The sequence below is a fragment of the Neophocaena asiaeorientalis genome, unplaced genomic scaffold (genome assembly GCF_003031525.2).
Source record: "Neophocaena asiaeorientalis asiaeorientalis breed wild unplaced genomic scaffold, Neophocaena_asiaeorientalis_V1.1 scaffold648, whole genome shotgun sequence".
Taxonomy (NCBI): Eukaryota; Metazoa; Chordata; class Mammalia; order Artiodactyla; family Phocoenidae; genus Neophocaena; species Neophocaena asiaeorientalis.
In genome coordinates, this window is record NW_020172781.1 from 8,103,429 (window position 1) to 8,116,361 (window position 12,933).

General features: G+C 41.4%; 1 protein-coding gene and 1 non-coding gene across 3 annotated transcripts in view; both read right to left on the reverse strand.

Moving 5' to 3' along the window:
• Window positions 1-11,962, reverse strand: part of PITPNB (phosphatidylinositol transfer protein beta) — a 61,980-nt gene extending 50,018 nt beyond the window's left edge. For both annotated transcript variants that reach the window (XM_024741483.1, XM_024741484.1), the window contains exons 1-3: window positions 11,858-11,962; window positions 7,172-7,202; window positions 4,235-4,380 (exon numbers count right to left, since the gene is read on the reverse strand). In XM_024741483.1, the coding sequence (XP_024597251.1) occupies window positions 4,235-4,380; window positions 7,172-7,202; window positions 11,858-11,877 (197 nt within the window). In that variant the 5' untranslated portion in view covers window positions 11,878-11,962. The remainder of the gene's footprint in view (window positions 1-4,234; window positions 4,381-7,171; window positions 7,203-11,857) is intronic.
• On the reverse strand, window positions 245-369 carry LOC112397389 (small nucleolar RNA U109). The gene has a single exon (XR_003002796.1). It is a non-coding gene; the product is annotated as a small nucleolar RNA U109 (small nucleolar RNA).
• Window positions 11,963-12,933: the final 971 nt, after the last annotated feature.

A 12,933-nucleotide genomic window follows, 5' to 3' on the forward strand; every position in this document is an offset into this window, starting at 1 on the left:
ACTAGCAAAGGTTGACATGGGGAATGAATGAGTTCCCACCTAGACCACTTACAGTGACCAGTACACAGGAAGTACTAGATCCTCTGCTTAGAATCACAATGGGTGAACACTCACTATAAGTTATCAAAGGAAATGGAAAGAATATCAATCCATAAGAGGACTATTACCTGAGACTCAGGGAAACCAGACATTTGAAATGTCCCTTGCGATGATCACTAAATTTTGTATTTATTTTATTTTATTTTTATGTAGGAAAAATATACTACTCCTCAACCTCTACTGTAAGGCTGGTAGCCCTGAGAACTCCTTCTTTAATAACGTAGCATGTTATGGATGTATTAAATTTTGAATTTTTTAATACTTCACCAAGATTGTTTCTCAATCTTCTGGCTGAGATTAAGTGTGTATATCTCACCATGAAGTGTTTTTTGCTGAAATGGGAAAGCACACTGACGAGGGAATTCAGAGGCCTCGATAACACTTGGTAAAGCAGACCTCAGAATTCAAGTGTCCCAAATGTAAAGCAAGGTGCTGGCAGCCTCAGCCAACCAACTTACCCAGCAAGGTTTGCCACGTCTGCAAGCCTGTCTATCAATGCTGCACAGTGACAGTGCACAGAGCACTACTGGTTCCCCAATGGAATAAGTCCTGGAAAAGGGAACATGTATTTCTGGACACAAATTTAACTTCCTCAGGGAGAGAGTTCTAAAACTCTCTAGGGACTATGGGTATGTCTTCAGCATGCTGAACGGATGCCCTTGCAGGACACTGAAGTCTGATGGGGCTGTACTGCCAGTCCTGGGCCATGCCTGTGGTCTTTCCTCCACAGGAAGGCCTGAGCACTTGCTGCTAAATGATTCTTTACCCTTCCATAACAGTTATCCTGGGGCTACTGTGCCTTCAGTATGACACTGATGACTTTGAGAGTGGACATCTGATTGCCCTTGCTCCATGACCTCCCCCACGGGACCACAGGGACAGTGGGTCCCTGCTTTGCCTTTATTAACAGACAGCTTTTTTATTGTTTTTCATTACCACCAGAGTGGCTATTATCTGCCACACTGTCTGAGATCCATTACTGCTACCTTCTTTCCTTCTTCCCTTTCCTGTCTCATGCCTCTCCATGCTTCCATCCAGAACTGCCATCTCAGTGTGACAAGGCCAGCCTTCTATGAGCATCAAATAGTCCTCACCATCCGATCAGACCCCATCTCACCCTTCTCATGGGACACCTGTGCTCATCAGTGCAGGCCCTTGAGACTGTGACTTGTGACCAAAAGAGCATGGGATTAGAAATCACAGAATCCAGGCTCAGTCTCCATCCCACCACTTACTACCTGTGTGACTTCGAGTAAATATGAAACTTAGTGCCTTCTTATGTATAATGTGTATACTGCCCATGTCTCAGGACTGCAATGAGGATTAAAGGAGTGCATGAAAGGGTGAAACCAAAGGGTACTGTGGAATGATTTCAGCTCCTTCTAGGAATGAAGAAGCAGCTCCAGAAGCCAGACAGTGCTGGGAGGCTGGCCTCCAGAGCCAAGGGTTTCCTTTATTTAATTGCCTGAAAGGAATTCCGAACCTCATCCCAATAATTCCTCCAGAATAATAATATCTCTTGCACTAACCATATTTATACAGCCCTCTTGAACTTAACAGATCCATTATGTATGGCTGGAGTGTCACCTAAATCAGATATTTCAAAATTAATATTTATCATTCTTTACTTTCTCATTAAACAAAAATACAGAAGAGTAAAATAAATTTAAATCACCCATAACTCCACCACCAAGGGAAAAACATTCTTAACATTTTAATGAATCTCTTTCTAGGCGTTTTTCTGATTAACTTTTAAAATTATAAACAACATATTATTTATGTACAAATTTAGCAACTGGTCTTTTCCATGTAATAATATATCAAACATTTTCTCAATATTCCCACTCTTAGTTTTCAAATGAAGGATATTTTGAATCTATTTCAAGTTTATATGGACATCATAGACCAACAGAAAATTTTATATATCAAACTTTTGGGTTTATTTTAGATGCTCCAGAGAGTTGAATGTTTATAATAAAGGGAGTTTTTATATATTGGTAAAATTCAATTAATGAGTAAATATAAAATGCTAGAAAAGTAAGCTGAGTAAACATAAGTAAATTCAATACTATAAATATTATATAGGTTATACCATCTAGAATGCTAAAATTCTCTCAAATGGCACATTTTTAGATATGCTTAAGGTGCTAACAAATTAATAGAAACTATGAATAACACAGTCTTTATGGATAATTGATTAATCAAAGTTATTGCCTTCATTCAAACCTGCATCAGAAACAAAGAAATGCTGTGTTCTAAGCGAAAATAAAAGTAAAATTTAAGGTTCTACAAAGTGATGACCCACTTTATATTCATGTGTCATTATAAATGAAGCAATAGCCTCAAACTGAGAAAATATGAAAAATACTAATCATCACAACTTATCTGCAATTTTAAAAACCTCTATAAAACCCTGGCATTAATCAACATGAAGAGAAGAAAGCCAAGAGCAGAGCAGATTCCCTCTTCCTTTGATAAACTGGGGACACTACTGACAAAAAAAGACTCCTAAAAACCATTACTGATCTTTTGCCCTTGGATAAATATTGGTATGCATTTTCTATTTTAAAATATTTATGCCAAAGACAGAGATTAGACTGCCAAACTTAGGAGAATGTGCAAAAGAACCTCTGCAAACAAAAGAGATAAAAACAATGAACAAAGGATTTGAAGGGTCAAGTCACACAGGAAATTCAAAAGGCCAAATTAATATGAAAGACATTCAACTTCACTAATAAAGAAATGCAAATTTAAACAAGGGGCTATTTTTCGTGTATCAAATTAGCAAAAATTAAAAAGATAGAAAAATATGGGAAAACAAATGTTCTCAAACTCTTGGAAGGCAATCTGGCAATAGTATCAAAATTTTAAAAGAGCATGGACTTCCAGCAATCCTACTGTAATGAATTTCTCCTAGAGAAATAGTAACCTAAGGCATAAAGACTTACAGAAATACTACCTGTAACAGACAAAAAGAAAAATACCTAAAACACCTAAATCAACCTACCATTTAGAGAATGGTTAAGTAAACTATGCTTATGTCCACACCAAGAAATTTTACTCACCTTTAAGAAGAATGGAAAGGGCATTAAATAATAACAACATGAAAGGATGCTCGTGATATATCACTGCATGAAAATTAATGCAAAGTGCATAACCATATGTATGGTATGATCCCATTTGCTGTGGGAAACAATAAATGATACAAGTGACATATTTCTATGTTTTTTATTAATTTATTTTTGGCTGTGTTGGGTCTTCGTTTCTGTGCGAGGGCTTTCTCTAGTTGTGGCAAGCAGGGGCTACTCTTCATTGTGGTGCGCGGGCCTCTCACTATCACGGCCTCTCTTGTTGCAGAGCACAGGCTCCAGACGCACAGGCTCAGTAGTTGTGGCTCACGGGCCTAGTTGTTCCGCAGCCTGTGGGATCTTCCCAGACCAGGGCTCAAACCCGTGTCCCCTGCATTGGCAGGCAGATTCTCAACCACTGCGCCACCAGGGAAGCCCTCTATGTTTTTTAAAAACTTATTTGAATACGTATAGAAAATGATCTGTAAGGATAAACTCTAGGCTGTTTCTAGTTTCTCTCTGGAGTTATGGGTATGTGATGATGTGAGATGCAGACTAAGTTTTTAATTTATAATCTTCTGTTTGAATTTTTTAATAAGCAGACAGATCACTTTATAATTTAAAAATAACTAATAAAGGGCTTCCCTGGTGGCACAGTGGTTGAGAGTCCGCCTGCCGATGCAGGGGACACGGGTTCGTGCCCCAGTCCAGGAAGATCCCACATGCTGCGGAGCAGCTGGGCCCGTGAGCCATGGCCACTGAGCCTGCGCGTCCGAAGCCTGTGCTCCGCAATGAGAGAGGCCACAACAGTGAGAGGCCCGCGTACCGCAAAAAAAACCCCAAAAAACTAATAAAGGGGGAGAAACACTCTCAAAAAATTAAAATGCAACATATTAGCACAATGAAAAAAAAATTTTTTGTGTGTGGGGGGGTCACATTACAATTTTTTAAAGCACCTCAGCACATCTACTAGTGAGTTAGGTAGTTACATACTGAATAAGTAGGCTGGGTAGTCAAAGCGTGATTGTTTTATATGACTAAGCACCAAATGTGAACACCCTGCTTACCTCTTCAGGTGATAAATTTTGTGTGTATACTGTCCTTTTTCTCCATCCTTTTCATAAGGTTCATTCTTTAAGACTTCAATTCCTTCTCCACCACCAGTCTCATTCTTACTGGCTTCTGCAACAGAGTAAAGCTGCCCAACCTGATACTGAAATATCAAAGAATTTCAGTAAGTCAGCATAAATGCAGGAACCTCCTGTGCTAAAATCTTATTGTAGATATAGAAAAGCACATCCAAACCATTTAGCACATATGTTCTATATGAAAACATGACTCAAATCAGAAATCAATATGTTTTGAGAGACAAACACCAGATGATCATACAGCTTCAAGAAACTATAATATTTTACAAGATTTCCATTATTTAAGAAAACTGTTGGTTACAAATATTCTGGTGCTTTAACATATACTATCCATTTATCAAGACATCTTGACACTTGTTTCAGTTTTTTGAATAATAAATACACATTTGTATTTTCCAAAGCATTTTCATATCTATTATACCTCATTTAGTTTCACAAACTTCTAAAGAAGGTATGGAAGGAACATAATTGTTACTTCGCCAAATAAGAAAGCAGAGCAATCAGAATACCGTTCTCAATAATGAGGAGGGATATACAGTGTAACAATAAAAGCCTGCAAGTACAAAGAACCATTACAGTCTAAATTTTAGTAGACCTCTGGGGTGTTCTTTTCCATGCTTATGTATATGACATGGCTGATTTGGCCCTTGCCCACCTAAACACAAACAGTACTGGGTACCCAGGGTCAGAACAGTTAATTATGAAGTTCTCTAGTAAACAGAAACTGTTTTTAAAGTATTTATAAATATCCAAGTATTACCATAAAAGGCAAGAAATTGCTGATAGTGGTTTCTATTTCATTTTAAAGTGAATGAGAATTCTCAGTGGACTTCACCAATACCTGTAGGTGGGCAGTATTGTTCTATGCCAATCTGGAGTTTCTAACAATTCCAACAAATGATAAAAAGCAAAGTTCTTGTGTTCTAATTTGTTCTAGTGACTCAATCATGGCATTATCTTCAGTCTCTACAAATTTGGCTAAATTTCTTCCTTCCAATGAAGACAGCCTTGAAGAAAGGTCTTTTTCTTTTTTAAGCATATTTTCAAAGAAAAGCTACCTCTCAAAAGTAATAATTCAAAACTAACATTTTATTTGAGGAATAAAAAAACAGAGGTGGTTGTAAGCTTAGTAAATATTCATATCTAAAAAGCCCATGGGAGCATGATGCTATCTTGCAGGTTAATTTACACATACACACACACATATACACACACACACACACACACACACACACACACACTCAATTTGGAAAGATTTCTTAAACGCATCAAAAAAGTTTTTGTAGAGGTTTTAGACTGCAGAAAGGGCTTTTTTCTTTTGGTTTTCATGATACAACACCAGGGTTAGTCCAGTAATGCTATAATCCTTACGTCTTTCAAAATATACTTCTCAACACTGTGATATTTTGAAAACATGATTAAAATGTCTCTAAGCCAGAGGGTAAATTTGATCTTGGTCAGGAACAGAGTAACAAAGACTTACACAGGAAGGACAACAGTATCCAAAAATATGCTATTAATGGACTGATATTTTGCCACATGCTACTAGGCTTTCATTCTCATTTTTAAGAATAACTTAAAGACAAGAGGCATGTTTTATTAAGTCCAAATATAACAAAAAGCTGAGATTATTCTGGGTGACAATACTAAGACTCAGAAACTAGCTGAAACCAAAAGAAAAATTTAACAGAAACAAATGTCAATTTCCACATTCAAGTTCAAACAATTGTACAAGTAAAGAATAGGGGTGCCTGGCTTGTCTCGAGTGTTCTAATTCACTTTAATACAGAAACCTCAGGCACTACTGAGGTACATGCGGCTATGTTCAAGTCTACATGAAACAGTGACACACAGCTACTCCTTTTAAGTTCCTGCATTTTATTTTTTTTCTGTCTGCCTTCTGTCAGCTGTCACGTCTTAGGTTATCAGTTTGTTTTGTCCCACTTCCAATTCACTGCTTCTAATCGAGTGTCAGCTCTAGGAAAACCAGATAACCTAAGAGTGCAAGCTGTGCGCAAGTTACAGAAGGACCCAAAGGCCTTTATGGGTTTTCCTACACGTATCTTGATTTCTCAGAAGCTGTCTCTGCTTTTATCCTCATTCCTGGCTATACTACTGAGAGCTACAACTGCAGGACATGCAAGTTCTGAATAGGTGATGCATTTCTGTACCGTGCGGATCAAGGGAGACAATGATCTCTCACGGTTCTGTGGTCAGACTGTGTTGGGAACACTTTTTCAGTTGGGAGCAACAACTACAGCACGTGCAGTGAGCAGTGAGACGAGCTTGTGAGAAAGTCTGGAGATCACATTATATTAGGCCAAATGAATGTGCTGGGAATGTTTAACCTTGTGACCTCACGCAGAGAAGATGGAACAAAAGGGCCAGGAGGAGGAGAGAGAATTGTCCAAAAAATACCCTGAAAGGTCACCATGTGCAAGACAGAACAGGCTTACTTCTCTTTGCTCAAGTGGAAGGAACCGTAAACAACAGGCAAACTTTATAGGAAAGCAGATTTTGGTTTAAAGTAATGACAAATGTTTAAAATATGCAACAGTAAAGTAGGCTGCTTCTCCAAGCAGCAAGTGACTTAACCCTAAAGTGCCTAAGTTGAGGCTGGAACCTTCTTTCTCTGGGATACTGTAGACAGAATTCCTGCACCAGACAGGAAGTTAATCTACATTCTGAGAGCCTTCCAAAACAAGGCAGTGTTAACAGAAATTCATTTACAATTAATTATCTTTAACACATCATAATTCACTCTGTCACATAAACTGCAAAGTAAAGGTAAATGAATACAATGAAAATATGTCTTTAGATTAGCGTATCAAAATAAACTATGTAAGCAAGACTTACCTCCTGAACCGAACATGGCAAAACCACACGGCTAAAAAGACAAAAGAATAACAAATACGTTAAACATGAAATAGTTGGCTTTAAAACACAGATCTCCACGATTAAAGAGCTTTCGTTTTAAATCCAATGATAGCTTAGTACAAGATGTTGTTTATGGAAGAGGGTCTTTGCAATGACTACAGCTCTAAATAAGAGTTTTTAAATGGGGGAAATAAAACTACCCATTCCTGGCTCTCAACAATCACTTGCATTTAGCATCCTCATTATACCAGGACCCCAAAAACGCAGTTGTAGAGATTCTTGTGAGGAGTAAAGGAACAAGAGAAAACTCATCACTGAACATTGCAGGGTACAGGATATATTATTTGTAGACTGCCTGGTCAGGTTGTCCTTGTGAAACTTTTAGTATGGTTGCATTCTCCATCTATATATTATGCATTTTGTTTTTATGATACTTTCTCCCAGAATACATGTCTTGAATCTCACGAATGAATGCCTCCAAAAACTGTTCCCCACTACCCAATTATTCCTCAATTTTATTGAGAAAAACAAGTAAAAGGTCCTTTAGACTTAGTAAGAAAAAACTTTACCATGGAAAATACGTTGAACTTTATAAATATAACCCCTTTTCAATATAAGGTTTCTGTGTTCGATCTTGTCCAAGAGTTTGTTACTGTACATACAAAAGCACCAGCAGAGAGGCATAATGCTCCTAAAGATGAATTCGAAAAAAGAATTCTATGATGTATTATTTTGTATATCAGGATATTGCATTTTATCTCCAGATTTTTATAGGGAAGTACCCTCACACTTATTTCCACAATAAGCTCCGAAAACCAAGGCCATCCCTGAATATCAAATGTCTCATGATAATAGCTGGTGTCCAAGATAGCAACTTTTTCATTTTTGGCCTGGTCATTCTCAGACTTTTCCCTCCTAACCATCAAGCTACCATAGCAGTGCCATTTAAAATCTTATTTAACTCTTTCTACTATGAGGAGAGAAAAAAAAATATCATGGCATTCACCTCAATTTTCATTTTACAGAAAATTCCCAGCAGTTTTCCTCATTCCAACTTCTCTTCAGCTCACTTTTCACCTGTTTCTCTCTCCTTAGTCTCCTCAAACGATGCTTGAAAGCCCACATCACCTTAATCTCCAACACGTGTAAAACACATCTCCTGCTACTCCCTCCTCCTTGACTACTGGGGGTCACTCATCACTCTGTCTTTCTGATAATGGTCATCTAAACACAACAAACATTCTCAAAGTCACAGTGGTTACTAATTTTTATTCTCATCAAGAATAAACTTGTTATACAAAATCCTTCCACACCTAATCATTTTAGCTGTCTCCTCAGGGTACACACTAACTTAACTTGCTCACTGTCTCAGTAACAGAAAATGAACTAGGGCGGAGGCAGGGGGAAGACTATGATACAGGCTGGGAGCATATTTTGGGAGATACAGACAAAGATACAGTTTGGGAGCATATTATCAGGGTCTGGAATACAATGGTAAGAAATCTATTAAATTTATTAGACAACAAGGAATCCTGGAAGGTTGTTCCAAAAGGTAAGTGACATAACTACAGCTAACCTGAAGGCGTCATCTGTAGGTGGTTAAAAACATTGAGAAGCAGGAAGGTGAGGAAAAGCCATCTTTTGGGAGGCAGGGCAAGGATGTACAAAGGTCCAAATGAGGATGCTGGGATGCGAGGAAATGGAAGAACAGAAAGGAAACAGTTAAAGACTTCCCTAAAGTTTCACAAAACCAAAGAATCACTGCTGAGTAATTTTAACAACTACTTACTAGTAGGAAGATCCCTATTTTTATATACTAACACTTTCAGGGAAACTTACTTCACGAAATGAAAATGACTGATAAAGACATTGTGAATGAATGATGAGTCAAGTAACTTCTTCAAGATTTGCTTAAGAAAAAGAGAAAAGAAACAGGCTTTGATTTTGTATTATTATTCTAAAAGCAGTATTCAACTTTTAGAGCAATTTGAAATTTTTCAAACTTCTCTGAAAATCCTTCTAAAATAATTTTCCAGATCGAACTACAAATAGTTCTTTAAAACCAGGACTTTTACACTAATGGCAATTTCATCTATTGCTTAAGCAACAACCCGAAGGGAACTCCCCAACCTGAGAAAGTTATTTCTAACCTTTTAATTCATGTCAAAAATAGATGGCATTTTTAAAGACAACAAACATTTGCCGAAGTATATTACAGTTTACCAACATCTTCACATAGGAATGACCTATTCATTGCTCCTGACCAAAAACAATTTTAGAAAGTTGACGTGTGAGTAGGAAGAATCATTTTTTTTGTTAAACAACACTGAGTTCTTACAGTGTGCTAGACTAGATGCTGTGTGGTACCGGGAATACTTATAAAATAAGAAACAGCCTCTGACCTCAAAAAGTCTAGAAGGAAAATGGGAATTCCCTAGCGGCCCAGTGGTTAGGACTCCATGCTTTTACTGCCAAGGGACCAGGTTCAATCCCTGGTTGGGGAACTAAGATCCCACAAGCCACGCCTCAGCCAAAAAAAAAACAAACTCTAGGAGGAAAAAAAAAGTCTAGGGGAGACATACATGAGGAGTGAACATTAAGAAATGTAATTGTATAACTCCTCCAGAAAAAGTATTATACCTTGAACACATTTCAACACTTGTTACCTCGGCACATTAAAATTTTTATAAAGAAAGTAATGATTCACAAAACGCACAGCATGCAAATTCCCAATGAGAATTTCTTTCCATGATTTAGCCTGATACTACTCACATAACTGTCAAAGGGATCTACTGAACACTTAATTCACATTTTAGGAGGGAGGAAATAACTAAGAAAAATGACTAGATCTATGACCTAAAATCAGTTCTGCAATGCACATGCTATGTGACTTGGGCCAAGTCAATTTCCTCCTGTCTTATTTCCTCCAGAAGTCTTAATATCTGCCACTTATCAGTTACAAAAACTTCAGAGTAATAAATGAGATAACACTTGCATGATACATTGTACAAACGACTTGGAAGAAAAATTTTTATAAATCCGAAGTTCAATACTATAAATAAGCTTTAACTGAAAATGTGTCTTTTCTCAGGATCCCTGTCACTGAATAAAGTTATAATTTTCCATTAATTTATTTAACAAATATTTATTGAACACTTACTATGTGCTGGAGACTATTCTATGAGCTGAGGATGTGAGAGTGAGCAAAACAGACAGATTCGTGGAGTTTACATGCAGTGAGAGAACACATCTAGTAAAATAAAAAAAATAACCATTGTGCTGCATGTTAGTGGTGATAACTGCTGTGGAGAACAATAAAGCAGGGAAGGCAAACACCAAATGGGGAGGGGGTGCAATTAGATCTTCAGAGAGGGATTCCCTAAGGTGATATTTAAGCAAAGACCTGAAATGAGGTGAGTTAGTGAGATGAGGGAAGAGCTCTTCATGCAGAGGGAACAGCAAGCAGAAAGGCCCCGAACTGAACTTTTCCTGGAGTAGTGGAGGAACAGCAAGAAAACTTGTGAGCTTGTAAGGGACAAGGGAAGGGACGTAACTGAAATCACAGCACAAAACAGTGTTAAGACCTCCTAGGCTATAGTAAAGGCATTGGCTTTTATTCTCAGTGAGATAAGGAGTCTGAAGAATTTTAAGCAAAGAAGCGACAGGAGTGACTTTTTAAAAGAAGTTTGAGAACTAACACTAAAAATAAGCTGTCCGGAGTTAGCTAAATTAAGCCAAGAATTTTAAGAGTTTAAAATCAAAAGAGCATTTGAAAAACCCAAGAACGGGCCACACTCGAAATCCCTAGCTGCCCAAGGGATGCTGACAACACGAACCAGCTGTGACAGCTGAACATTCCCTACCAACCAGATTTCCTGTGATATTCACAATCCCTGCCGGTAGGAAATGCCGTAACTTTTCAACAAAACCACTTCGCCGGTCTGATGCACCTGGAAACCCTTTTATCTGACCAACCACATGTTAACGCCTCATCTAAACCCCGGGAAGTACACGGGGCCCAGAGTGTCACCCCATCTTAAAGATGTAGAAACTGAGACTGAGAGCAGAAAGATGGCTCTCCCGTGAAGGGAGAGCTTCACTGCCCAGTGAAGAGCATGTTTTCCGGACTCCCGACTCCAGCATGAACTTCAGGGCACCTACGTCCCACCTCCAGCCCCGACACCAGCGCTACCTTTGCCTGGCAAGCCCACCTCCCGCGGGTTACAGACAGGCTCCACCCCGGACGAAAACCCACAGACCCATCGCGTCTCCCCCACCCTTGGGCTTCAGCTGGGTCCCACCCGAGAGCCTGGGGATGGGCCCAGGTTCAAACTGGGGTGAGGGGATTGGGGAGAGAAGGCGGGTCCCAGCGGAAACTCCCGGCCGCGCCTTCCTGAGCCACGCGCTGCAGCTAAGACCCTGCCGCCTCCGCCCCTGGGTGGGGAGAGGGCAGCACTGTTACCACGACAACGCCAGGGGGGCCTGGGGGCGCGCCGCGGAGGGGCCTAGAGCGGGCCGGGGGCGCGGGCCGGGGGAGGGGGTGCGCGCAGGGAGCGGCCGGCCCGAGGCTCGCTCCTTCTTAGGAATATTCCGCCACTTCTCAATCAATGATTCTCCCACCACAGCCGTCCCGGAACCTCGCTCACGCCCACCGACCCTACTCACAATTCTTTAATCAGCACCATCTTCCCGGAACCCCTTCACAGCTGCCGCCACTACCTCTACCACCGCCGCCGCCGCCGCTACCGCCGCTCACGGCGCCTGCGCGGCCCCGCCCCCTGCCTCCCGGGCCGCTGCGGCGCCTGCGCGTCCACACCCTTCCGCCACGACCCGTCACGTCAGCGAGCGAGAGGAGCTGCTCGGCCCCGCCCCAGTTCCGCGCCCCGCCCTGGGCGCGCGAGGCTTCTACTGCGGCTGTGCGGCTCAGCGCGCGCTGAGCGCGCGCTCGGTTGTCTCGCGTCGGCGATTCCTCCCTTCAGTCAAGTTCTCTCGAGGTGGCTGTGCAGCCTACGCTCTCTGGTGAGTTTTCCAGTCGGTTCCCTCGAAGTCGTTTTCTGGTGACCAGAGCTAAACTTTCTCTCACTGCTCTTGAGTAGAAGGCCTGCCTTCTTCACAGACCCCTCACTTCAGAAGTCCGTGTTAAAGACTCGAGACGTGTCGGAGAGGGGTTGGACGGGTGGGCGGCTCGCGCGCCGGTTCCACGAGCCCAGAACCAAGCCGCGTACAGCTGTGGCTGCACGAGTTCCCAACGCCCACACCCGCTGCCCCCGAGTCCAGAATCCCGCCGTGGCTGTGACCCGACCGCAGGGGCGTCCGACCCTCCCGACCAGCCCCCCGGGGGGAAAGGGGGTGCGCGCCCTTAGGCCCCGGAAAGGGGGCCTGTTGTGGGGAGACGCTAGCGGGTCCCGGTGAAGGCCCCACACGACTCGGGCGCCAGCCTGAAAGCCAGGAGGTGGCCTTAGGAGGAGTTGTAGCGCAGGGTCACTCGCTTGCTCTGTGCTAGTCTCAGGTCTAGGCCCTGGGATACACCTGGAAGCAAAATAGACACTGTCCGTGCCCTCACTTGGAAACAGATAAGAGAGAATTTGGCGTAGTGGTAAGTGCTCTTCCATGAATACGGTAACAGGGTAGAGGCGAAGGCAGAGTAATCAAGGGAAGGACTCTCTGGAGGCCACGGTTGAGCCTGATGTTAGCCCAGCCTGTGAAGATGGGGGAGGCATCCCAATTAGAGGAAAATAGAC